The sequence below is a fragment of the Apus apus genome, chromosome 7, assembly GCF_020740795.1.
Source record: "Apus apus isolate bApuApu2 chromosome 7, bApuApu2.pri.cur, whole genome shotgun sequence".
Taxonomy (NCBI): Eukaryota; Metazoa; Chordata; class Aves; order Apodiformes; family Apodidae; genus Apus; species Apus apus.
Genome location: NC_067288.1, coordinates 19,332,813 through 19,356,705, shown reverse-complemented (window position 1 = coordinate 19,356,705; position 23,893 = coordinate 19,332,813). Strand labels below are relative to the sequence as shown.

At 39.0% G+C, this 23,893-nt stretch overlaps 2 protein-coding genes across 18 annotated transcripts in view; one reads left to right on the top strand and one right to left on the bottom strand.

Annotated features, from left to right (window-relative positions):
• The first annotated feature begins 955 nt into the window (after nt 1-955).
• On the top strand, nt 956-23,425 carry NEXN (nexilin F-actin binding protein). Of its 8 annotated transcripts, none has more exons than XM_051625597.1 (14): nt 956-986; nt 7,744-7,825; nt 8,997-9,188; nt 9,326-9,407; nt 9,493-9,641; nt 10,923-10,964; nt 12,211-12,405; nt 12,484-12,657; nt 14,964-15,149; nt 19,147-19,347; nt 20,544-20,765; nt 21,834-22,019; nt 22,476-22,836; nt 22,938-23,425. In XM_051625597.1, exons 2-14 carry the CDS (start codon nt 7,799-7,801, stop codon nt 22,949-22,951), a joined length of 2,031 nt encoding a protein of 676 aa, XP_051481557.1. In that variant the 5' UTR covers nt 956-986; nt 7,744-7,798; the 3' UTR covers nt 22,952-23,425. The 8 variants fall into 8 exon arrangements, with proteins under 8 accessions (XP_051481557.1, XP_051481559.1, XP_051481561.1 ...); XM_051625599.1 differs by lacking the exon at nt 956-986 and adding an exon at nt 996-1,079 and having other exon boundaries at nt 7,748-7,825; XM_051625601.1 differs by lacking the exon at nt 956-986 and adding an exon at nt 996-1,079 and having other exon boundaries at nt 19,150-19,347.
• The window catches only part of FUBP1 (far upstream element binding protein 1), a 35,068-nt gene continuing 24,641 nt past the window's right edge, over nt 13,467-23,893 (bottom strand). For all 10 annotated transcript variants that reach the window (XR_007890111.1, XR_007890112.1, XR_007890108.1 and 7 more), the window contains one exon: nt 13,467-14,422. Coding sequence is in view for 6 of the 10 variants with exons in the window: in XM_051625590.1 (XP_051481550.1) it covers nt 14,405-14,422 (18 nt within the window). In the remaining 4 variants the exon portion in view is untranslated. The remainder of the gene's footprint in view (nt 14,423-23,893) is intronic.

Below are 23,893 nucleotides of genomic sequence, written 5' to 3'. Positions count from 1 at the left end.
ATGAAATGGTCCACAGTGTCAATAAATTTTCAATGCATAGGCCAGAGCTGCACCAAAAAGCCAAATACTGGTGTTTCTGGCCTTGGAAGTCAAAAGGTGATTGAACTAGGCACCTTAATAAATGGAGAAACCCCCAACCCAAGGATGGCTCCCATGGCTTGCAGCATGATGCAGGCAAAGTAGGTTGAAGTAGTGTGACACAGGCAGTGGTTGTTCAGCTGGTGAGATTCATCTCTCTGTCAAGCTGTTGTCCCTTTTCTTGTTTCGAGGCTGTGAGTTTTTTCAAGATTATTTCCAAACCCAAATGCTATAGTGAGCTCCAGTTGTGGAGTAAGACTTTGTGGGGGTAATATAAATACTGAAATGGGGAGCATAAATATGTAATCCTTACTGCTGGAGAAGGGCAATGTATATTGGGCTTTGATCTGCCCAAATTTGTTGTATGTTACATGCATTCCTCTGCTGAAAGCTGTTACTTCAGTGAGAGTCAAAAGCTCTGCCTCAACTGAAATCTGTGCCTTTGCTTCAGCAATAGGAGTACAGCTGTTTCCTGTGCTGTCCTTCAAAAGACAGACACGTTCTGTGTTTTAACACGGACGGCTGGTGTTTAGATTTGCAAAGCCTACAGTCATGTGGTTATTGTCCTAATATTTATAAATCCAGCTGAAACTTAAGGCTCCAGTGTGGCAGACAGAATGCAAGTGGGACAGGAAGAAGTAAGTTCTGTGCTGGAGACTTTGCAACTGAACGTGTAGGAAACGAGTCATCTTTAAGCAGGAAAATGAATGTGTTCGGATGCAATAAAACCATGTTTCTGCTTTGTGAAGTTTCCAGAGAAAGGCGCTGCTCTCAGCCGAGCCGCTCTCCCTCTCGCAGGTCTGGCACCAGCAGGATCCTCCCCGCTCCCCCAGCTAACTGTCACATTACTATTATTAGGTGGTTGCTCTCCGGGTGCCATAAAGCGGCCGAGGGCTCTGCCGCCGCAGGTATAAATCTCCCCGCGGGCAGGGCAGGCACCAGCGGCGGCACAGGGCGCTGCTTTGGGGCCGGAGGCGGGAGCGGCTGAGGCTGCGGTGGCTGTAAGTACGCGGTGATCCTGAGCTGCGGGGTGAGGCGGCTTGAGGTGCCCTGAGGGGCGCTGGGGCCGCGCCGTTCGAGCGGGGCTGCCGCCGCCTCAGCCGCGGGAGGTCAGTAGCGGCCTCGGCGGAGGCTGCGGGTCCCTGTCCCTGCCCGAGCCCGTCCCTGTCCCCTGCCCGAGCCCGTCCCTGTCCCCTGCCCGAGCCCGCGGCTCCCCCGCTGCCCTGCGGCAGGGACGGCGCGGCCAGGAGCGCGCTAGCGGAGGGAGGGCTGCTCTCCCCTGGTTATTTATAGCTCCGCGGTGCCTCCTGCCCAAAATAAGCCTGTTGGCCCCCGCCGCGGTGAGGGGCGGGCATGGCGTGCCGAGCCGCGCCGCAGGGCCGGGCTGAGGCGGGCCGGGCCGGGCCGGGACAGCTGCCGCGGCGCGGGGCTCGCCTGGAATGCGGGCGCCGGGCGCGCGTCGCGACTTTTATGGAAACTTGCAGCGGCGAAGCTGCGGCCGCAGCCAAGGGGCGCTGGGCAGCCAAGGGGCTGGGCAGCCGCCAGCCCGCCCGCCGGAGCACGCCGAGCCGCAGCGGCGGGGCAGAGCTCACAGGTAAGAGCGGCTCCGCCGGCCGCGGGTGGGAGAGCGGGCTCGGGCGGGCCCCGCCGCCCCGCGCCGTCCCCGGCAGCCCAGCCCGCCCCGCTCCGCTGTCCCGCTCCCTCGCCGTGGCCCCCGTCGCCCCTCGGCCGGACCCGCTGCGGCCGCGGCGGCTCCACCCGCCGCCTCACGGCCCCGCCGCCGGGCAGCCCGCTTTGTGGACCGTCCCCTCACAGCCCTGGGGGTACCCGGGCCGAGCGGCAGCCCGCAGGTCTGAGGCGGGGAGGGCGGGGTGGGCGAGGGCCGCCGCCGCGGGCCCCTGGGTTGCGGGGACAGCCGGCAGGGCAGCGCCCGGGGGGCGGCAGCGGGATGTGCCGGGCGAGGCGTGCGGGAACTGCCCGGCGGCGGCGGGGCTGGGGACCCCGCACGGCCCGGGCGTCCGGGCACGGCCCTGCCTGCTGCCCCGGGTGTGACCGGGTGTAGATGGAACGACTTACTAGACAGCCAGCTGTATTAAGGAACATAGAGAGGTGTGAGAGTATGTCCAGTATATGTTCAAAGCAGCCTGGTGAAATACAAAAACTGGGCAGACGGTTTAAGACATGCCTAAGAAATACTTTCTTTAATTGCATTTTGAGCATTCTAAATGAGAAGTTTCCTCCATGAAAGAAGTCAGACAATCTGTAATTTACTTGGAATTGTGCCATGTCTAAGCCCTCTGGAAGGCACCTGTGGAAAAACAGGGGTGAAGGCGAACGATGGAGGAAGAGCATCAGGAGGCAATAGGAGTGACCCTTTGCTGAGCACTGAAGGCAGCCATGTCTGCTGAGGTGAAGGTATTAGATGTGATCTGGTTTTTATGGGCATCAGTGCTACCAGCAGATTAGGGTTGGTCAAGTGGAAGCAGCAGCTTCACTCCAGGGAGCCAGGAGACTTTTCCTTGAGAGCAATAGCACAGACACAGCAACCACCACTGTTCTCAGTCTGAGTTGACCATGAAATTTCAGACAAGAGGCAGGTAGGCTGTGTCCTGTCATCCTAGAAAAGAAGCAGCAAATTACAGTAGTGCTTAATGTCCAGTATTTTGCCCACATTTTAGTACTATGATCTCTGCAGTCCCGTCAGTGAAGCCAACAAGAGTTGAGCTTGAAAGCATACGGCTTCAGCTGCTCTAGCAGAACAGGGTATGGATGAGCCCTGGCATGGACAAAATACAATGATTTTTCTATTGGGGACCTTGGTTCACAATTTACTGCCACCCTTGATTAGGTTCAGCAGGTATTTTGGAACGTGAAATCATGGTCCATAAGATCTCAGCAGGGCTTCCCCCATAACAGAGCAGTCTCTCAGCCCCTGCTGTGTTTGCTCTGAAGCCCAGCTACCTCATAATACTACCTTAAGAGAGTAAGGAATTAACAGACTTTGAAGGGTAGGTTTATTTTTTTATACAGCAGTTGGACTGCATGATACTGTCCCATTAAGAGTATTAATAGTTATATAAACAGACATAGACAAAATCCTATATAATAAGTATTTTTTTAATAAATAACATCATATCTGCAAGGACTATTCTGCTATAATGTGAGATTGTCAATAAATGTTGAAGTGTAATAAAGACTGAGCCAAAGATTGTGTATTAAATTGAATTATTGTGGGTCAGTGGTCAGTAAGCATTCCAGTATTTAATTATAAAGACTTAATGAAGGAAATATAAGTGAGTGCAAATAGTTTTCTACTTTGTCTTTTACAAAATGTGGAGTTTAGACAGCTGCTGTTAATTGTCATAACTCATTGGCTTCAGAGAAGCTGGTGGTTTGCGCCAGCACAAGATCTTCCCCTGTGCACGATAATTTTAGTATCTACTTAAGTATCTGTAATTTAGTACAACAACTGGTAGTGTCATTCCAGACAAGTTACAGTAAGGACATAAATGATGAACATCATTCTCTTTCCTCTCCACTTTCCAGTTCTACTTCATATTTTGTTAAATATTTTAACATTGTGGACTCGCTTTTCCTCTCCCAAGTGCCTTGGCTGCAAGCAGTGAGTTTCCAACCCTCACAATATGGTTTTCTTATATAATGGAGTCTTCCCTGCAAGTAGATCACAAAGAGGAGACAGATGGTAAATGTAACTTAGCCTGTGCCGTGAGGGACTTATTTATAACTCACAGTAGCCACAGGGCAGCAGGGGGGCCTCCCAAAGGGAGAAATCACAGAGGAACTAGACTTTTTTTAAGTCCTGGTTTCATACTCCCAATTGTAAAGAGTAGTATTCCCTTCAGGAAAATGCAGGTATTTTTCTGAGTCTTGTGTGAGGATGTTAATGACTCCACTGAAAATGAAGGAGTGTTTTCTAAGGAAGGGGAAATGTATTATTTATGGGAAGGTTTTTTTATTTGGTTAAAGCTGCACAACATTTTTTCATCAGTTGAGGATCCTCCTTTCAGAAATGGAAATAAATTACATTTAAGGAGATGGGTTTTGGGACTTGTGGGCCATCAAACATTTTCTGTCCCCTTAAAGGTTTTCTTTGTTCACTTTGGTTATTTTGCCTACAGTAAGGCTTTAGGGAGCATGCCTGAAAAGTTGAAAAAGTGCTATGATCATAACAAATCAAGACATATTGGAGGTGGTAACACACCCACTGGCAGCAAACAATAAGATGCTTAAAAATGGTTGGTTGGTTGATTGTTTTTTTTTTACGGAGTATTTTTAAGCTGTTGCCTATTTTTCTGTGCATTATTGGTTTTGTATTAAATTTTCACTTGAAACTACTAAGAGATCACTCTCTGCATTACAGCCAGTCAAGCCATTCTAGTAATGGCATTTTCTCTTCCAGTCAGTTCCAGATGTAGGATCATTGATCAAAGGCTGGAGGTTAAATTTCTCTTCCAGGAAAAATCTCAAGGTAGACCTCCCTTGAAAGAGGAACTGTAGTCTAGTACTTTCAGTATAAACATTGTAACACCAGACTAATGTTTCCTGACATATTTAATCATGGTAAAGGCAAAATGAGGAGGAAAAAAAATAGTGCCAAGTGAATGCTAGTGATGAGACTGGATAATCAAAGTAAAACCTGGAAACAAGCTGAATTCATTTTTTGATCATGGTTATATTTGACATTATAATCTGGGATTTTTATGAGTGAGAAGCTTCAGTGAGGAGCTCTTACAGCTTTTCCTGAGATACATTGGTATCAGCAAATAAAGGAAAAGATGAGACTGCATCTTAAGATTGGACAGCTTCATAATAGAGGGACAAGTATTTTCTGAAGTAAGTACCTATACAAGTAGACTTGTTGTCTCAAAGGATAAGCATTACTTGTATTAGATTAAACCTGTGGAAAATTCTTCTTACAAAAGAGTGATGTATATACAACTTAAAATTATAACTAGTTCCTGTCAAATGGAACTGACTTTGTGGTCCTCTCCTAATGATAACTTCAATCCACTGTTGTTTTTCCTGAAGCAATAGTCACAGCCTCACAGATCCAAGCTAAAATTTAAGGAGTGCTTCTTTGTTTCTTAAAGGTAGTAAATTATCTTTATTGGAAATGATTCATCCGCCTTGAGGGGTCCCTGAGGCAGGGTCCTGCTGTTGTTCCTGCTGAAGGTTTAGCTGCCATGGAGAGGGAAGAAAGAGCAAACATGGGTGGTACCATGTTTAGTAGTGCCCTACTGCTTTATATCCATATCTTTTAGCATCAAAGGTGGAGGTAGGATGACTTGCAGATGCAAAACGTGTGAGAGCCAGCTGGCTAACCTTCAAGCATATTAAGAGTTAGTGATTCCAAAGAACTGGAAAGTAGCCTAAAGTAATAGCAGATATGGCAGTAATCCAAATGGTAGAAACGTACCTGCCATCTTGAGGGCCCACGGCCTGTGGGACTGGCACAGTTTTGGAAGCTCAGACAGCAGGAATTCGCAAAGAATATTTAATCCAACAACTGCACCTTTAAAGAAAGATTGAGATTTCTTATTTGAGGGTAGGTCTGCTGCTGTCAGCAATCTTAGTGACACTGTCAAGGGGTGCAGGTAGTTGGAGCTATCAGAAAGGTTTAAGACAAAGCTCTAGCTCAAAAGCTAAACTCTGTTCAATCAGATTTCAAAATGATTAATTTTCAAATTACTTTAAGATGAAGCCATATAGATGGAGTATGTTGCTGTCTTGAAGGTTAGCAGTGACCTTCATTTAAGGTGTTTACGTGAAAAGAAATTCTTTGTGAAAGGAATTGTCTTTAGCCCTTACTTTTCTGCTCCTGTAGGAAGGCTAGAAGGTCTCTGTCCCAGGCTACTTCAGTGCATGAATTTTGCCAATTTGTGGTGTCCTTTGAGGGGTTCCTGCAGTAAGCCTTTTATTCAGCTTCTAAGTACAAGGCTAAAGGCTATCAGCCACAAGTAGTGAAGAGCCCAAAGCTCACAAAGATGTGCAAACCCAGCTGTACAATACACAAATATGTATTAAAGTGTATGGGGACCTTGGAAACACAAGATTGCTCGTGAAGTTATCTGCCTTTCTAGACACAACAGAATTGTAACATGCTGTTGCTGATCTGAACCAGTCTAAATAGGAATTTAGTACTTTTCTGTTCATGTGTCACAAGTGACAAACTGAAATGCCTTGGATTCCTATGAGTCAACAAATGAGGTATTTGTCAATGCCAGTTTGGAGGGGAAGGACTTTCCATACTCATCTGCTGAAACAGAACACCCAAGTGTTCTCTAAAACATCTTTGTTGAAGCTGAGTTTGAAGTTTGGAATTTGTAAATCAGGCCAGGGATTGGTAGCTAAATGCTCATGTCGTATGTTGTAGTTGCTTTCGTTTGGAAAAACATGCCCAGATATCCAAGAATCTCACCTGGTCTGGTCTACGGCAGCACCAAGGAGCACTGATGACATTGATGTGTTTTTGAAGAACTTACATAACAACTTTTTAATGTTCACTAATTCTCATGTTTATAATCTGTTTACAATTAGGAATTAGAGACCTTAAAGGCTAACAACTACAAAAAATTTAACTTTATATATAATTAAATGCCCTGACTTCAGTTCCTCTAAACCACTAAGCTACTTTTCCAGCCTTTTTGCCTTGAGTCTGCAGCACATTTGGCACAGTGAGTTTTTGGGCTTCCCTGGGACTTGGCACAATACAGACAGCAATGGCACCCCAGTCAGATCATGATTTCCTTCCTTCCACAAGCTCTGACAGACCTGATGATTTAAAAAAAAAAAAAAAAAAAAAAAAAAAAAAAAAAAAAAACAAAAGAACAAGGAAAAGGCTTGCCCTTAACTTGAGGTGCCTTTTTGTTAGATTCCTAGTAAATACAGTATAATTTAAAATTTGTAACACTCTTAAAAAATGCAGTGCAATTTCCAGCCCACAATTAAATTATATAAGTACTTTCTCTAAGGTATGTATGTGGATGACCTAACTGAATTCATAGTTTTTAGCACTAGTTTTCCCTAGAAAAGCCCTAGAAGAAAAGCACAATTTTGTGTTCCCATACTGTATGAAGAGCTGAGTGTTGCCAGCCTGGCTGAGGCTAAAGCAAGAGCATTCACCCAGGCAGGAGATCCAGCTGCAGCTCTGAAATGCAGGTAGGTCCCCCCAGCCCCCGGGCCAGGGCGAAGCAGCAGCTCCCGGAGGCCGCGGGGCTCTGGCCGCAGGACTCTCTGCAAACCTCATGCAACCTGAGCTCCCGGGCTCGTACATCAGACTGGAGTGGTGGAGGTGCAAAGCACATTCCTTTCTGCTAGCATGAGTATTGAGAAAAACAGTTTCGTAACACACGGGCAGCCAGAGCTTGGCTCCAACTATTTTTTTTTTCTTTTTCTTTTAATGGAAATTAAAAACCAGTATCTAGAGCTATATAGAGGGGTTATGAACATGAATAGTGAATCATAAGCTTGTTCTTTTAATTACTGTTGCATACTTAGAACCTATTCATGTCTTCAAAAGCCTCAAAGGACCAAATGAAATTGTGATACATCAGTTTCAGCCTATGCAAACTTATTTACAGGAAGACGGTTAAAGCATCATTTAAAAGGAAAAGAAAGGAATATAACTACAACTGTTTCTTTCAGGTAGAAACTGAAAGCAACCTTAAACATACCAGGTGCAGAGCACAATACAGTAGCCATGAATGACATTGCACAGAAAACTGAGGTATGTACCAATTTTAAAGTAATCAAAGTAATTTAGAACTGATGCTTGCAAAAAGACTGTAACATTTGTAAAATACAAGTAATTATACTGGAAATCTGCTGGTATTGCTATTATTTTAAGACACAGAAGGGCACTTGAAAGTAGCTTAAGGAAACTATCTGATTTGATGGAATCTGTGAAATACGTTTTTACTGTAATTAAAAAAAACATGAAGGACGAAAGCAAAATAAAGGTAACAGAATATGAAGAAGCTTTAAATATTGGGGGGAAATTCAGGGCAACTGTTACATCAAATGCTAAAATGTAAGTATTAGGCTACTTCAAGTATTTCTTCTTCTACATAGAATCACTGAACGACAGGAACAAAAGCAGGAACAAAACCTATTAATTTAGGTGGAAAATAATGAAGCATGGAGTGACTTTTAGCCAGTTTTCTCAGCATTACTGTATTGAGAACATTCCTGTAGACATTACAGTAAAAAGAGAGTAAACTTCACAGTAGTTCTGAAAAGCAGGAACTTCTCTTACTATCTGGAGACACAGAGCAAGCATTGGCAAAGCAGTGTCCAGTAGCTGCATCAATACCAGAGTCCTGCAAGCCCAGTCATCTTGACACTTTATAACATAAGATCACTGGGCTTCAGAGTTTCTCTATTAAGAAAGCAAGTGTATAATGTATTGGAAGTTTTAAATGAGTATATAATACTATTTATTTTAAAATCATACATGGTTGTTGAAGTACTGCAGAAGAAAACATTCATACTATATTGTATGTCTGTGTCTTTATATCTGTTTTAAATGCTGGGGATAGAGAGGCTCTTTGGTGACTGCAAAAGGCAACAATATAAACCTGTACCTAATTGTTAAAGCCATAGTAAATGAAAATGTACATTCACATGGTTCATATACTTACACTTAGCTATGTAGTTATTCATTACAATTACTCATAAGTTTAATACAATGCTAAATGCTTTTTTGGAGATTACTACTCTTTATGAACAAATACAATGATGCTTAATAGATGATACAATGGTGGCACAAAGTTCATCATCCCAAATGTGCTTCTGTTTTATGTTCTCACATTCTTTCTAATACAATCTATCAGCATATTTCTCTCCATCTGTTTCAACTTTCTTTTTCTTATCTTCATTTCTTCTATATCTTCACCAAGATTCTGCTTTCTTCATCTAAACCCGTCCAAAAATCCTATGTGCCCAAGCTTCACAAGGGTGATGTAAAGGATAAATTTGAAGCTATGCAGAAAGCAAGGGAAGAAAGAAATCAAAGGAGATCTAGAGATGAAAAGCAAAGAAGAAAAGAACAATATGTTAGAGAGAGAGAATGGAACAGGAGAAAACAGGAGGTTATTTTCTTTGGAAATATTTTAATTTTAATATTTGATATTATATGTGAAAATACTTTCACATTATTTTAAGACAGTAATATTGGAATGTTACTGAAGGTATAAAGACAGTTTACTTTCTGTGTTTCATCAACTAGATGAAAGAACTGCTTGGATCTGATGAAGACGATGATGCAAAATCATCTAAAATAGAAAAAGGTTATGTTCCAAAGCTAATAGGTAAGGAAGCCCTGATTTTGAAGTCCACATAATTCACTAGATAAGTATTAGATTCTCTACTGAGTTGTGTGTTTCATATTCACAGGAACTGTTAAAGGCAAGTTTGCAGAAATGGAGAAGCAAAGGCAAGAAGAAGAAAGAAAAAGAATGGAAGAAGAAAGAAAGCGCCGAATTGAACAAGACATGATTGAGAAAAGAAAAATTCAAAGAGAATTAGCCAAAAAAGCACAGGAGGTATGTTCTCCTGATCACAAGAGTCAGGATATGATTGTAAACAAAAGCAAAAAGTTTTGTATTGATAAGAAATATTTATATTTAGATTTTTGATAGTGGTGATTTACATGGGAGATATTGAAGGGGATGGAAGTGGGGAACAATGTTCAGAGAAGCTCTGTCTTCACTTATTTACAGTAACAATTTTTTAAACACTAAACTTGAGTTACAGATGAAACTAGTCAGGCATAAACCTGGCATGTGAATCAGGCACAAATGTTGGTGTCACATGCATACAAGAGTTTATGGAATTTACTAAACTAATTTAAAAAATGTTTCTTATATTTTACCAACCCTTATTTAAGACAGTTTTTCTTATACATTAGTGAATACAGGTCTGTATTAGATGAACTAAGGCAAGCAAGGAGAAATAGGAAAATGCCATCAGCAGGCAAAAAATGAGAAGATACCTATGCAGTAAAAATAATAAATAATGAAGATTCAGATCAAGTTTTACTCTTTTGCCACTTTGTGAATCTTTATGGCATATATGTGTCAACAGACCCAACTTCTACTGATGTCAGTAAAGCAAGTTTTATCTTTTGTAGAATTTTGCACTGGGCTACCATATTTGATTCCTTTAACTTTTCCTCAGTGATGCAAATAATGCAATGAGAGTCAACATCTAAATGATACACTAGAAAAATAAGTGAATTTGTACCTAACCAAAATAAAGTAATACTTAATTTAGGTTTGTTTTTGTTGTAAGGAAAAAAACTGTTCCGCAAGAGAAGTCAGTTTTCAACAAGGACTTGGATAGTATTTTCTGCTAAGAATTTTAATATTGTTAAAACTGGACTTTTATCTGGAAATATATCTAGCATATAGTTAATCTGCTGTGAAAGGCAGAGTAGGTTATCATCATACTATGTAGAATTTTAGAAAGTACGTTAGTTTTGGACAGTAACAAAGTCACCATATGAAATAATCAATGAGCTTACTTAAGTCTTTTCTTCTTTTTATACAATTCTGGAATGCTTAAATGAAGAATGGACTTTTCAAGTACTCAGTTAATCACTGATGGGTTAAGAACGCTTTAGCATACTTTCTGTGTGATGTTGTATGTCAACCTTCCTCAGCAAGATAACCTCTCTGAAGTATTCAAAGGTTCAATCATAACATCTCTGTGAATTTATGTGCTACATACATATCACTGATACAAAACCAATTTCCAGTTCTATGTTTGCAAATCTAAGGCAAAGAGCCAAAGTAATGTAATCATATGAAATTCTCATTTAATAGATTGATGACTTAAACAATACGGGAACTGAATCAGCAGCAGAGGTAATCAGATTTTTTTAAAGAAATGTTCACCTACATTTTTATTCACTTTGTTTTATTATTGTAATTTGGGTGGGGAAATTTAGAAAAGGGCACACAAATAACTAATTAAAATTAAACCAAAAAGCTAACAAATTTTTAAAGTATATGGAAAATATATGTTTGTACGTGAAGTGAATTTATTTAAGTTTGAAATAAGAGTCTGCACTGTGAATATTTTGTGGTTAAACTAATTAATCTAAAATGTAGATCTTCAAAGCCACCAAAATGTTTGAGGTATACTGGCAATGATGCTAAGTCCTCTCACTTTGGAAAGTATCTTAAAAGCTCTTTGCCTTAAACTTTAAATTCTTATCAAGATGTTTGAACACCTTACTTGGGTATATTTTTTTACAATTGTCTAATTTACCATATGGGTTTGGATTTTAAGTCTTGCAAAGAAATGTTTAATTTCAAAAAGCTAGGTCCAAAGGTCCTGTTGTCTCACTAACACAGAAAAATCACATTCCTACTACAGTTTTGGAAACACAAAGAATCAAAAAAAAATGAGAGGGTCCAGAGAAATGATCCAAGGGCTGGAGCAACTCTGCTATCAAGACAGGCTGAGACAGTTGGAGCTATTCAGCCTGGGAAAGAAAAGGCTCCAGGAAGACCTTATAGAACCTTCCAGTACATGAAGGGGCCTACAGGAAAGCTGTGGAGGGGCTTTTCAGCAGAGGGGGCAGTGATAGGACAAGGGGTAATGATTTTAAACTGAAAGAGGGAAGATTTAGGTTAGACATCAGGAAGAAATTCTTCACCATGAGGGTAGCAAGGTGCTGAAATAGGTTGCCCAGGGAGGTTGTGGAAGCCCCCTCCCTGGAGGTGTTTAAGGCCAGAATTCTAACTGCAGTATATCCTTTACTTAGTAAATACAAGACTGGAACTATAGTGTGTCTACAATTACTCGGTATGGAAAATTCCACGTGTTCTTCTCCAAACCATCAATATTTATAACTAACAGTTAAAGAAAATATGCTAAGAAATTAGTGAGTTATGTTTAAAATATATTCAGCCTTGATGCTCTTCAGATATTACTAGAAAACTAGTGACTGCCTGAGGCAGGTAGGGTTATTCTTGTTAATAGTCAATACAAGTAATTCCTTTTGGAAGCTTTGGTGCACAAAGGTAAAACCAGGAGTTTCATTAAGAAATGAGTCTGTCCAGAAGTCAGGCTTTATGAAAACATAATAAATATCTTTTTGGACAGGAAGGGGATGATTCACTGCTAGTTACAGTAGTGCCTGTAAAACCCACCAAAACACCTGGGAAGATGAAAATAAACTTTGAGAACACAGGGAAGGAGAAAGCAGAACAAAGAGAGAGAAGGGATGAAGAAACGAAGCTACCATATGAGAAGCAAAACCAATTCCTTAAGGAAACCAAGTGCCTTTCATCTGTCATGGTAAACTGCTCATGTAAAAATCCCTAAAAAATAAATATTTATTATTTAAGATCTAACTATTTTATTTTCCTTACACAGGGTGAAAACGAAGACAATAAACCACAAGATCCTCTGTCTCCTGGTAAGCTGAAAGTAACATTTGAAGAACTTGAAAGGCAGAGACAGGAAAATCAAAGGCGACAGGCAGAGGAAGAAGCAAAGCAGCGTTTAGAGGAGGAGAAACGTGCCTTTGAAGAAGCTAGACAGCAAATGGTAAATACAGGGTTTGTTCAGGTTGTTACAGAATTTTCACATAGGATATGCTTTAACATTCTTTCCTGTATATGATTTTTCTTACTCCTTCGCTACATTTCCAAAATTACTGGTGATACAACTTTCACACTGGACAGCTTGAAAGACTTTTTTTTAGCCTTGGTCCTAACTTGAATCACCACATGGGCATAACACTTCAGACATTCTTTTGAGTTACACCAGGAAATTTATGTGGTTTAAACTTACCAGCAATCCTAGCAGGTTCTGTATCTGCACTTGGTAGTACCTTAAGCTGTAAGTCCTCAATAAATTAGTTGTCTGTTTTGTTCTTAAATAGTGCTTCAGATGTTTCAGTAACCAGTTTTTGTTGAAAACTTTCTGTAGTAATAGAAATTTCTTATTCCCATATTTATTTATAAATACAATAGATATAAAAATCAAGTGCAACTTTCCTCTTATGAAGAAAGGGAAAAAAGACAGGTCAGCTCCCTCGTATGTGTCAACATAAACAACAAAATTACTAGATTAAGCTCCAAATTGTCAGAAATGTAGATCACAGTTATTGTTCCATATTACTTGCAAAACTGCCTCCATGAGTTCTTTATCATAAGCCAGACTTACTCTAAATCAACTATTAACAGACTTTACTATATTTTGTCCTTTAATCATACTAAAGGCATCGTACTTAATATTAACATAAGATACATCAGATATCCCTTTCCAAAAGCAATTCTTAAGTTCTGTATTTAAATCTCTCCCCCCGTACAATAATGATAATTATGACTTCATTAATTGACATACAAAGAAGATAAATGAGAAATGAGATTTTAATCTTCCATGAAATTTTTGAAAATATTATTTCTAGGAATTCGTTAACTTTAACTTACAAAGAGTACAATAATGAATGGATGTTCTTGGACACACAGCTCAAGATCACTATATTGACTATACTTCGAAAACATTCAAGAAATTTATATTCTCCAAGGAAGAAAACAAAAACATAGAAAGCTGAAACATTGAAATTCCCAACCTAGTCCAAACAGAGAGGCTTCTATGGTTAGGTGGATACCTGAATTGTACTTTACTCTTTCACCCTCACCTCCAATAAATCACTTAACCTTTCTGCAACAATAACATTGACATTATGTTAATAATGCATTTTTCCTTTTCATTTGGGGGCTGGCAGCACACACCAGTGAAAAAAAAAAGTTAACGAGAACTTCACAAAGTCACTAGTCATCCTCACTTAAGTTTTGTTCATGTCCCTCCCTTACGTATATGCATTTATTAATCAAATATAAAGTATGTAACTAATATAAAGTAATATACAAATTGTCTAGTTAAAAAAAGAAAAGCTAACATGCAGTTTTATGTGATATCAGTGGTTGTCAAAATTTGAAGTAAAAACTTATCTTAAAGAAAGAGTTCAGCAGTTAACTTCCTTCAATTCTTTCTTTTTTCCCCTATGAATTCCAAATACAAGATTTCTGTAATTGCCTTAACTGGCTACCCCACGTACCAGTCCCAGGGCTGCTTGCAGTATACAGAAATCAGGAATATCAATACTCTGACAGTTCCCAGTCAGTTTCCCCCATTAACAAATAAATTACTCCAAGATATCCTCTGAAGATGGCCCATTCTTTTGGTCTTGATTGCAGTTTGCAAAACACAGGCTTCTCATAGCAGTTAAGTGTTCATTGGTGACAAGCAGTAGTGAAGAGATCAGAGTATCTCAATCCCCCTTTTTTCAGTGATGATTATATGTCTAAAAAGAAAAGAAACAAAAATCTCAGTCTGGAATAAGGGCAAAATGTTAATTGATTTACTTTTGCTATAAAACTCTACAGCATTTTTTTAACTGGGAAGTGCACTGGTGAAAACAATTCAGATGCAAACAGAAAGACCTGATGGTATAAAAGTCTATGAAAGTGAATTGAAGGAAGTTAATAGGGAATTATTTCCAGTAAAGGATCCAATCCTGAGACCATAAAGTATGTACTTCATTGTTCAGCCTTTTCCTGATCACACATTGTTCTTTGAATTACACACTCAACAGATTTTTAAAAATTAGAAAAGCTACATACAGGATACTGAAATACATTTCTTTCCTCCCTACCCTGGCTAAAACCAAGACTGAAATGTTTCTTACAGGAACCAAACTCTTGATAATTTTTTTTTTTCCCCAGGAGAAAAAAAAAAAAATTATAAAAGATCAGAAGGGAATTAATAGAGTATTTAATTGCTCTAAGTAATATTATTATGGTTGGATAAGTCCTTTCTATTTTTCCTCTCCCTTTTATCTGAAGATAAATGAAGGTGGCGATGAAGAATCTGAAAATTCTGTTAAAGAATTCCGTCCTGGTAAACTCAGACTCAGTTTTGAGGAAATAGAAAGACAGAGGAGAGAAGAGGAAAAGAGGAAAGCAGAAGAAGATGCAAGACGACGTATAGAAGAAGAGAAAAGAGCATTTGCTGAAGCAAGGAAAAACATGGTATGGCATTTTTGTTTAGTATATAGTTTCATTTCTACCTAACTCTTTGAAATGAACTAGAAAGTAGCTCTGGGAAAAAGCTTAAATACAGTTAGGAATGCATGCTTCAACTCCTTCAATAATTAGTTCACCTATTTATTAGAAGGTAGGGGGGGGATCTAATCAAGTTTGTTTACCAAAAATCATCACAGAACACTCTCTCCTCACAGCAAGCCTAGAAAGGATTTTAAATAATTTAGTGACAACCTGATATTCTGTCCAATGGGTATTATTATGCTAGATGCAACAAACTTGGAAAGCAAAATGTTTCCAGAAGGAGGGTTTTTTTGGAAGAGCAATTCCTTTTGCTTCTCCAAGCTTTTCTCCCTACCTTCACAGGGTGTCCACCAATCAGCTCTTACTAGCTAAAGCACAATTAATGGCATACTAAAATATTCCTCACTGCAAGTACAAATTTTATACTCATTTGTGGCCCTTTAGGAAGGAAAAATTAAGAAGGCTGAATGTGGCTAAAAGATGTTTTTATTGTATTAAATGTCTTGTTCAGAGAAACTGAAAAAGTAACTTGCAGCATTTACGATGAGAATGATTCATAACATGGAACTTCCTTAGACAAACTGAGGTATGTGTGATATGCAGTGACTTCTGAAATCTGAGATAAAGTAACATCAAGATTTTCAGGGACCTACAACTGGCATCCTGACACTGTCTGAAAGCAGAGAAAGGTGCCTGATTTTGGAGGGTGGCAACAACATTACTTATAAAAAATAACTAGCATGGAGCTTTTCACTGTATGCTTCATGCTTATTCCAACAACTCCAAATTTCAGCAGGTGTTTGGGTATAAGCCAGTTACTTATTAGTGGGTGTTAGGAAATACAGAATTAAATTACACAACTAACAACAAAATATTGGTTGTTTAAAAAGGAAGGGCAAGACATGCCATAGAGAACTGTGGAATAACCCACCCATCTGGCAGTGTCTTCCTGTATTGCCCTGTTTTTACTGGGAAGGACCAACTGCATGCCTCTTGCTAGCAGTGCTCCCTCTGCCTGAGAATTGGGCCAAAGAGAAGACTTCTATGCTGAAAGCCTACCCAGAGAAACTACAGTGTAAATTTATATTGGATATTGTATCAGTAAGCAATTTTGGAAAAGAGTGTCAGTACACACCTCTGAGAAACAGAAGATAAAGCCACTAGAAAGAAAAAAATTTTAAAAAAAGTGCTGCTGGACTCCTGCCGTTACAATTTTTATGAGAAGCCACGAGGCAACTAAAGAAAAGCAAGGAAAGCAGGTCTTCTTCTCCCCCCAGTTCTGTTTTCCTGAGAATCTGGTTTTTTTCTGCCTCAGTGTAGCAAGAGCCTAAGATCGAGTGTCTGGGCAAGAAAAGTCTCATGGATTAAATAGGGTTTAATCCATTAGAGGCAGCACAAAGTCTATGATTGCACTGTAACAGCAGACAGTGAAGATGTTCAGTAACTAAAATTAACTGAGTATGTACCAATTCAGCATATAAGTGTGAAAATTTTATATTAATTAGCACCCTGAACATGAGCACATTTTTTATTACTTGAAATTAAAAATAGAAGCCTGTGCCTTCCCTATTTTCCACACAGAATGTAGCAGCAATGCAGATGTGCTTGTAAACATTTTAAGAACATATTAGTTCTCTTTCTGAAGTAGTAAAACCTCACACTGTTTTCTTGTAAGCATTTAAGCAGTTAATTTTGCACCTTTTTTTAGTGTTTATTCATTTTGTTTTAAAGTATACATACATGGAAGTAGTAATATTGTTCCTGGAAAACACAAACACCACCTCTTTTGAAAGAATCTCCCTATTTCACATTTACAATTCTGTGCTTCCCACCAACAGCACAATCACTTTCAGGTCTCACCCCTGTCAGTCTCTTTCCATTAGGGACTGCATAAAGAACCTTTCTCAGCTTGAATAAAAAAAACATTCTAATTCCTATGAGTCACTGTTAACCCATTGAAAAGTGGTCACCTGTGCTACAAACTATGGTTACTACAGGACTGTTTCTCACTACCATCTGTTGCTGGTTTGCAGAAAAAGAAGTATGGTCTCACTTAACAAAATATGACCAAAATATTTACTGAACTAACCACCGAGATTTTGTGCATCAAACAATTAAACTCATTTCCCCACCTCCTGTGTTTTTTAACCAGGAGTAAGTTGACTTTCTGTCTTTTCACAACTTAACCGATTCAGAATACCAGAGCAGACAGCTGCTAGTGTCTGCTCACATGTACAGCTTTTTAATGTTTATACGTAATGTGCCACTACATTTTTAATTAAGGCTCCTCTAATTCACTCCATTCTGTACCTTCTTGGAGTGGTGAACGTATGAGCTAATGATTTACAAGCTAGAGACTTTCACATTTCTTCGCTAATTTAGCTATGGTTAACCTCTGAAAACCATGTGGCTGTGCATTGTTTTCATTAAAGGAAATAGTTCACAGCTTTGTTTTTTGACTGTGCTTCTCCATAACACAATTTCAACAAATATGCTCCTATCATGCGAAACAAATGAAGTGTGGAAGGAATGGTAGGACTGAAGTCCAACTGCAAGCTTACTCAGAGGGAAAATCTGAAGGAAATCTATACTGAATAGCAGTTTTTGAGACTAGGCCAAAAAACTATTGAAAGAGCGGTGAGGAAAAAAAAAGGGTATGGGCAAAGATGATCTTTCGAGGTCCCTTCCAACCCCTAAGATTCTATGATTCTGTGATTCTATGAAAGTAGGTCAAGACAGCAGCACAAGCTATGATGGCTCAAACACCAGTGAAAGGTGTAAGATACCATTGACAGTAAGTAGCAATACAGAGGAAAGGAAGAACGAAAGAATCTTTTTAAAAATGCTGATTTTCTGTTTCTTTACAAAGCTAGTCAAAACACTTTCTCAAATTAAAGTTTGCTCCTTTCATTCTTTCTAGCATTTGTCTTATTACTGCTGTTGGGAATGCCTACAATTCAAGGCACATTAGGCTCTTCAATAAAAGTCACAAGCAAAAATGCAGATGAAACTGCCTAAACCCACATCACCACCACACAGTTCCAGATCAGTATCTGACCTCACATCACATAGTTATCTGTAGAATGTTCCTGCTGAAACAATCTCTATTAATAGGTTTCCTGCTCAAAAATACATTTCTATAGGTCCTATCAAGAAGTTATTTTAAAACCTTCCTGTGTAACTCATGTCATCCTACCTGAACATTTTAATAGTATACAGCTTCATATTTTAGTAATGCTTTTCTTCAACCCAGGACATTCAGTCCGATAAAATATTTGTTCTTACACTTCCTGCTTTTGGCCTCTCCTAGGCCCTACTACCTTCTTATGAATTAGTCTACAAAATAAACGCACTGCTCATGAATGACCAACAAAGCCCAGCCCCACTGAAGCCTGAGTAAAGGAGAGGGAAAGAAGACTACCCTTGCTGTTGGGTTGTACAAAGCAATGAGCTGGCAACATAACCTAGTATAACCAATCTGTGAACAAGAAGTTTCTTGTAGAAAATTGTGTTCAATTATCCTTACTGGAAATACTGATACTGCTTATGAACAGGAATCTAATTCAATTTGCTTAGAAAAAGACAACAGATACAGGTACTTCTGTGTGAAGAGCAATGGCATTTAAATGCAAGCACTTTGTCTAATGACAGTCTGCAAAGTAAACAGGAATAAATTGTTTCAGGTCCCAAAGCTGCATTTAGAAGACACCCTCTCCATCATTTGCAGAAAAGACTTTCATCTTCATTATAAAAGTTTAGCAGTAATAAACACAAAACCCCCTAAACATGCTCCCTCCAAAAATGGGACAGGAATATCCACATAGCCATGCTGCATCTTACTGCACTCCGGCAGGTGTGGCAAAACACTTGGTTATCTTTGTGCACTCCCAAGTGTCTGAGCAAAGCTGGGATTTCATCACTGGTACCTTCAGGATGCATCACTAATGCTCTGAATTTCCAGCAGGTGCTGGATGATGAATCCCCAGAAATGTTTAAAACATTTTCTCAAGAATCTCTTATACCTGGTAAACTGGAAATTAATTTTGAGGAGTTGCTGAGACAAAAAATGGAAGAAGAAAAGAGACGCACAGAAGAAGAGCGTAGGCAAAAGTTGGAAATGGAAAAGCAAGAATTTCAACAGTTGAGACAAGAAATGGGAGAGGTTTGTATATCCAAGGATATGTTAAGCATCATCTGAATAACAATATAATTTCAGTTAATTACAAAATCTATAACATTGTATAAGCTTTGTTGTTTGTTGTTTTTTTTTTCCACTAACCTACTAGGAAAATGCTTTTATCCCTTGCCACCCTTAAAGTAAAAACACAATTTCAAATTTTTAGTTTTAGTCACTTCTGAAAATTCTCAAGTATTACTACTTACAATATTGGGTGAATAGAAACATCTAGTTCCCAAGTAAATATACAAAAAGTAGGAAAGAGCAAAATTCTTGCTTTTCTTCAAGGGAATGCTGTGTTAACCAATTAGGAAAGAATTACAGTGACCTCAATTTATTTCTAACTAGGGTATCAGAGCTTTGAAGACTGTCACAGTTGATGTGAAAAACCACACCAAAAATTCTGCTTTGCATACCAAACATCTAAAACATCATGCTCATGAACTTTGCACTTCAATTTGGTTTGGCTGTGTTTGGTAAAACTTTATTATTCCCTTTTCAGTGTTAGAGGACTATGTTTTATTTACTTAAGTTTTGTTAAACAAAACTAGCAAGTAATATAAAGGCTCTAGATGGCAAACTTCTCAAGTAAATTTTGTACTACCTACTGGGGAAGAAGGGAGAGATAGGGACATCCAACTAAGTCACAGATACATCTTTACTGTCAGTCAGGGATCATAAGAGGCAGCTGCAAAACATCAACAGACAGATGACTGACAGGATCCAGGCTACAGGCTCCAGAACTGCCATTTCTTTTCCAGCCATGGCATCCAGAAATCTTACTGCATTTAAAATAAAACCAAGCCAACTTATTTTCTCTTTAACAAAGTAACTATTTTAGAAAATTATTTAATATAATATTGCAAGTAAGTCAGAGGTAAGTTACAGATTCAGGGTAACTAAGAGGTTTGTACTGCTAGGTGACGGGTTTTCTAAGTCTGTATAAGGTGGTTTGTTGGCAGCCACCCTTGAACAAAAAGTACTTTCAAGCAAAATAATCCTGAGCACAGAGAGGGGAAAAAAAAAATCAGGGACAAAAAAATCAGAGGGAAAAGGTCTGTGCTGGTTTCAAATAACTAAGAGAACTGTTCAAGTATATTAAGTTATACCTATCTGTGAAAACAGGTAGTAAAAATAACTACAGCATTTTCTATCTCATGCATTCTGTAATTTCTGGACAGCTGGAAGAAGAATCTGAAACTTTTGAGCTAAGCAAAGAATATGAAGAATTAATAAAGCTAAAAAGAAGTGGTTCTATTCAGGCAAAGAACTTAAAAAGCAAGTTTGAAAAAATAGGACAGTTGTCTCAAGCAGAAATACAGAAGAAGATTGAAGAAGAGCGAGCTAAGAGAAGAGCAATGGATGAAGAAATAAGAGAAAGAGAAGCTGAAAAATTTCAAGAGGTAAGTTGTGTTCTGTGTATGTTACTGATACACTCAACTAGCACACTAATGATCCCAGAGTGGACAGTGCTGCTGCTTTCATCGAAGTTTGTTACATTTCCAAAATTATTTTCTCCCTTCATTTCTGTTCCCTCCTTTAGAAGCATGAAGAAGTCCCACCTCAGCATCCCTAAAGAAAGCAGCACCAGTTTATTATCAGTTGTCTGGTCAAGCAGAGATCTGTTTTTCTGCTCAAAGTCCTCCATTTAGCATCTTAACACCTGAAACCTGCCAGTCCACAAGTCTGAAACATTCATATTTGAGGATTCATCTATTAATCATCACATGATTTACTTCTCCTTCTGAACTCTCATACTCCACTGTACAAATTAAGAAAACACCAAAACAAAACCAAACTTTACAATACCACTTGAAGTCTTTTTATCATCTTTACTCATTTCTTAGGACAGAGCAGAAAAGGACACCTGCTTATCTATGCTGGAACATCTCACATTTTTCCAAAGGACAAAAACAGGCAATGAAGCTCTCAGTCTAACAAAGCACTATGCTCTGTGAGCTAAGACACCACTGTAAGCTTTCATGACATAATCATGTGGCAGTGCAGGAAAGTTAACAGGAGTAAGCCTGACCTGAGGTTCCTATTCACAGTAATCCATCACTTCAATCACAGCTCAAAACCTCTATTTTATTTTTGAGATTTTAATTTAATGACTGACACTGTAATTTTGTTTCTCCGAGGTCAACCTGTGTCAGGTGTTGAAGCTAGCATAACATCATTGCGTGACATCTCTAAGGACTTGCCATTGCCACAAGACAGTATTCAACTTCTACACGAAAATAAATATTTAAGAGTATTTTTCAATTATTTTTGCAAGCATTTTGTCCTATCTCCAAGATAAAAGTATTCCAAGTCTTGACCTTAAACCCAACATTAAACAAACCTCTGACAAAAACAGGACCCTGGGTGGCTTTGCTCAGTTAAGAACTACTGTTGTACAAAGCGAATTTTATCATAATACACATTTAATAGGTAACAAATGAGTAAAGTCCTATTTTTTTTTTCCCCAGGATGATGAGGTAGATGCAAGACCAGCCAAGAAATCCGAGGCTCCATTTACTCATAAAGTAAACATGAAGGCCCGTTTTGAGCAAATGGCAAGAGCGAGGGAAGAAGAAGAACAGAGGAGAATTGAAGAACAGAAATTACTACGGATGCAGTTTGAACAAAAAGAAATTGATGCAGCATTACAGAAGGTATACATTACGAAGCCCCTTTTCTTCAGTCCTAAGTGTCATTAAATTTAGCATCTGCTTACTGCTAATGGCAACACTGCCAGAGGTGCAAAGGGATCACTGTATTTGTTTTAACAGCTGCTGTGAATTGCTGCAATAATGTAAAATTGCTTTTGGTATTTTCACATTCTTAAGGAACATGAGAGTATGCTGCAAAGAAAGTTAATTGTATCCTCTGAATAGTCTGAAAATTGAATCTACATTCATGTATTTATTTTACACCAAGATTCGAGCCTCATTAAAATCCATTGTACTGCCTGTTCCCATATCCAGATTCAGTGCCTTGCTATCAAGTGGGGACAAGTGTGGCATTTCCCACTCTCAGAAATGTACCTTTTCTGTAATCAAATACACATCTCTAGCAGCCATACTGCTGTTGCCACTTTTAATGTTCTAAATGGACTTATTTTAAAACAGAAAAGGGAAGAGGAAGAAGAGGAAGAAGGAAGCATTATCAATGGTTCTACTTGTGAAGATGAGGAGGATCAAGCTCGATCTGGAGCTCCCTGGTTCAAAAAGTCACTGAAAAACACATCAGTTGTGGATGGCGAGCCAGTGAGATTTACAGTTAAAATTACTGGAGAACCAAAACCTGAAGTTACATGGTGGTTTGAAGGGGAAATGTTGCAGGACTCTGAGGACTATCAGTATATTGAAAGAGGAGAAACCTACTGCCTTTACTTGCCAGAAACCTTCCCAGAAGATGAAGGGGAATATATGTGTAAAGCAGTCAACAACAGAGGCACATCTGCTAGCACCTGTATTCTCACCATTGAAAGTAAGAGTTAGCATTTTCCTTCTTTCAATTCTCAAATATTTTTCTTGTATCTTTCCTGCTATGAAAATCTAATTATCTGTTTCTCTTAACTCTCTTTCTAGCTGATGACTACTAATGCTCTACTTTAGCTGGAATCTTTCTTCCCCTCAAAACTTTCTTACTGCATCATCTCTTTCTCTGATGGGGCCAACTAAAGAAAGCAAGGATATGCATTGATTCATCATTCCTGCATCAGACAAGAATAAACACAAAATTGTGAGAGTGTCTAGGTTTCTTGCCCAGTACAAAAAAGATTATTAAAGGCTAAAAAGAAGGAATCTGTGTGTGAAAGATCAACTAATGGAAAAAGCTGAATTTTAATAGTGCTCCCACACTTGAAGACCAACTGTTGTGTAACAGTACAAAGCTAAATACACAATCTGGGAAGTTGTGTAGTAGTGTACATCTATTGGTATATTTTGCATGAACACTGAGTATTTAAGCTCTTTTACTTTATCCCAAAGGCATTCAACTGGCGAAAGGAAATACTTATGATTTAAAAAAACCTCAGTGTACTATTTTTAAAGAATAAAAGATTACATAACTGCTACCTTTGGTTGTTTTCTTTCAAAGTGCATTAGTTCTTCTGTGTTAAAATGGGCTTGCACATTAACTATTAAGCTCTTACCAACCTATACATTCGATAATCCCAAAGTAAAAGCAATCCCAGGAAGGGACTGTAAACTTTCAATGTTTTCATTGCTTAAATGACACAGGAACAATTGGTTACAAATTATGAGCATATCACATGGCTAAGCTGGCAGGAAGGAAGCTTCAAGAAAAATATTTTCAGAAAGTGTCTAACCTCTCAATCTTTGTTCTCACTTAATATAATACATTTATTGCTGCATCTCTAAACATTGTCTTCTTAAGGCTACTGCACTATTTTTCTCCAAGACCTCTTGGTTATCAACACTGTCATTGTGTTAACACCATCTGAATTGTTCAGCTTACAACATAAGTCACATTTTAAATGCAAGAACGTGTGTACCAGCCTTATCATAAAGACAAGCTGCAG

Coding starts and splice junctions, on each gene's coding strand:
- NEXN (XM_051625597.1), top strand. CDS start 7,799: ATGAATGACATTGCACAGAAAACTGAG. Junction 10,965..12,210: donor GAACTGAATCAGCAGCAGAG/GTAATCAGATTT, acceptor CTTTTTGGACAG/GAAGGGGATGATTCACTGCT. Junction 15,150..19,146: donor CTGAAGCAAGGAAAAACATG/GTATGGCATTTT, acceptor CTGAATTTCCAG/CAGGTGCTGGATGATGAATC.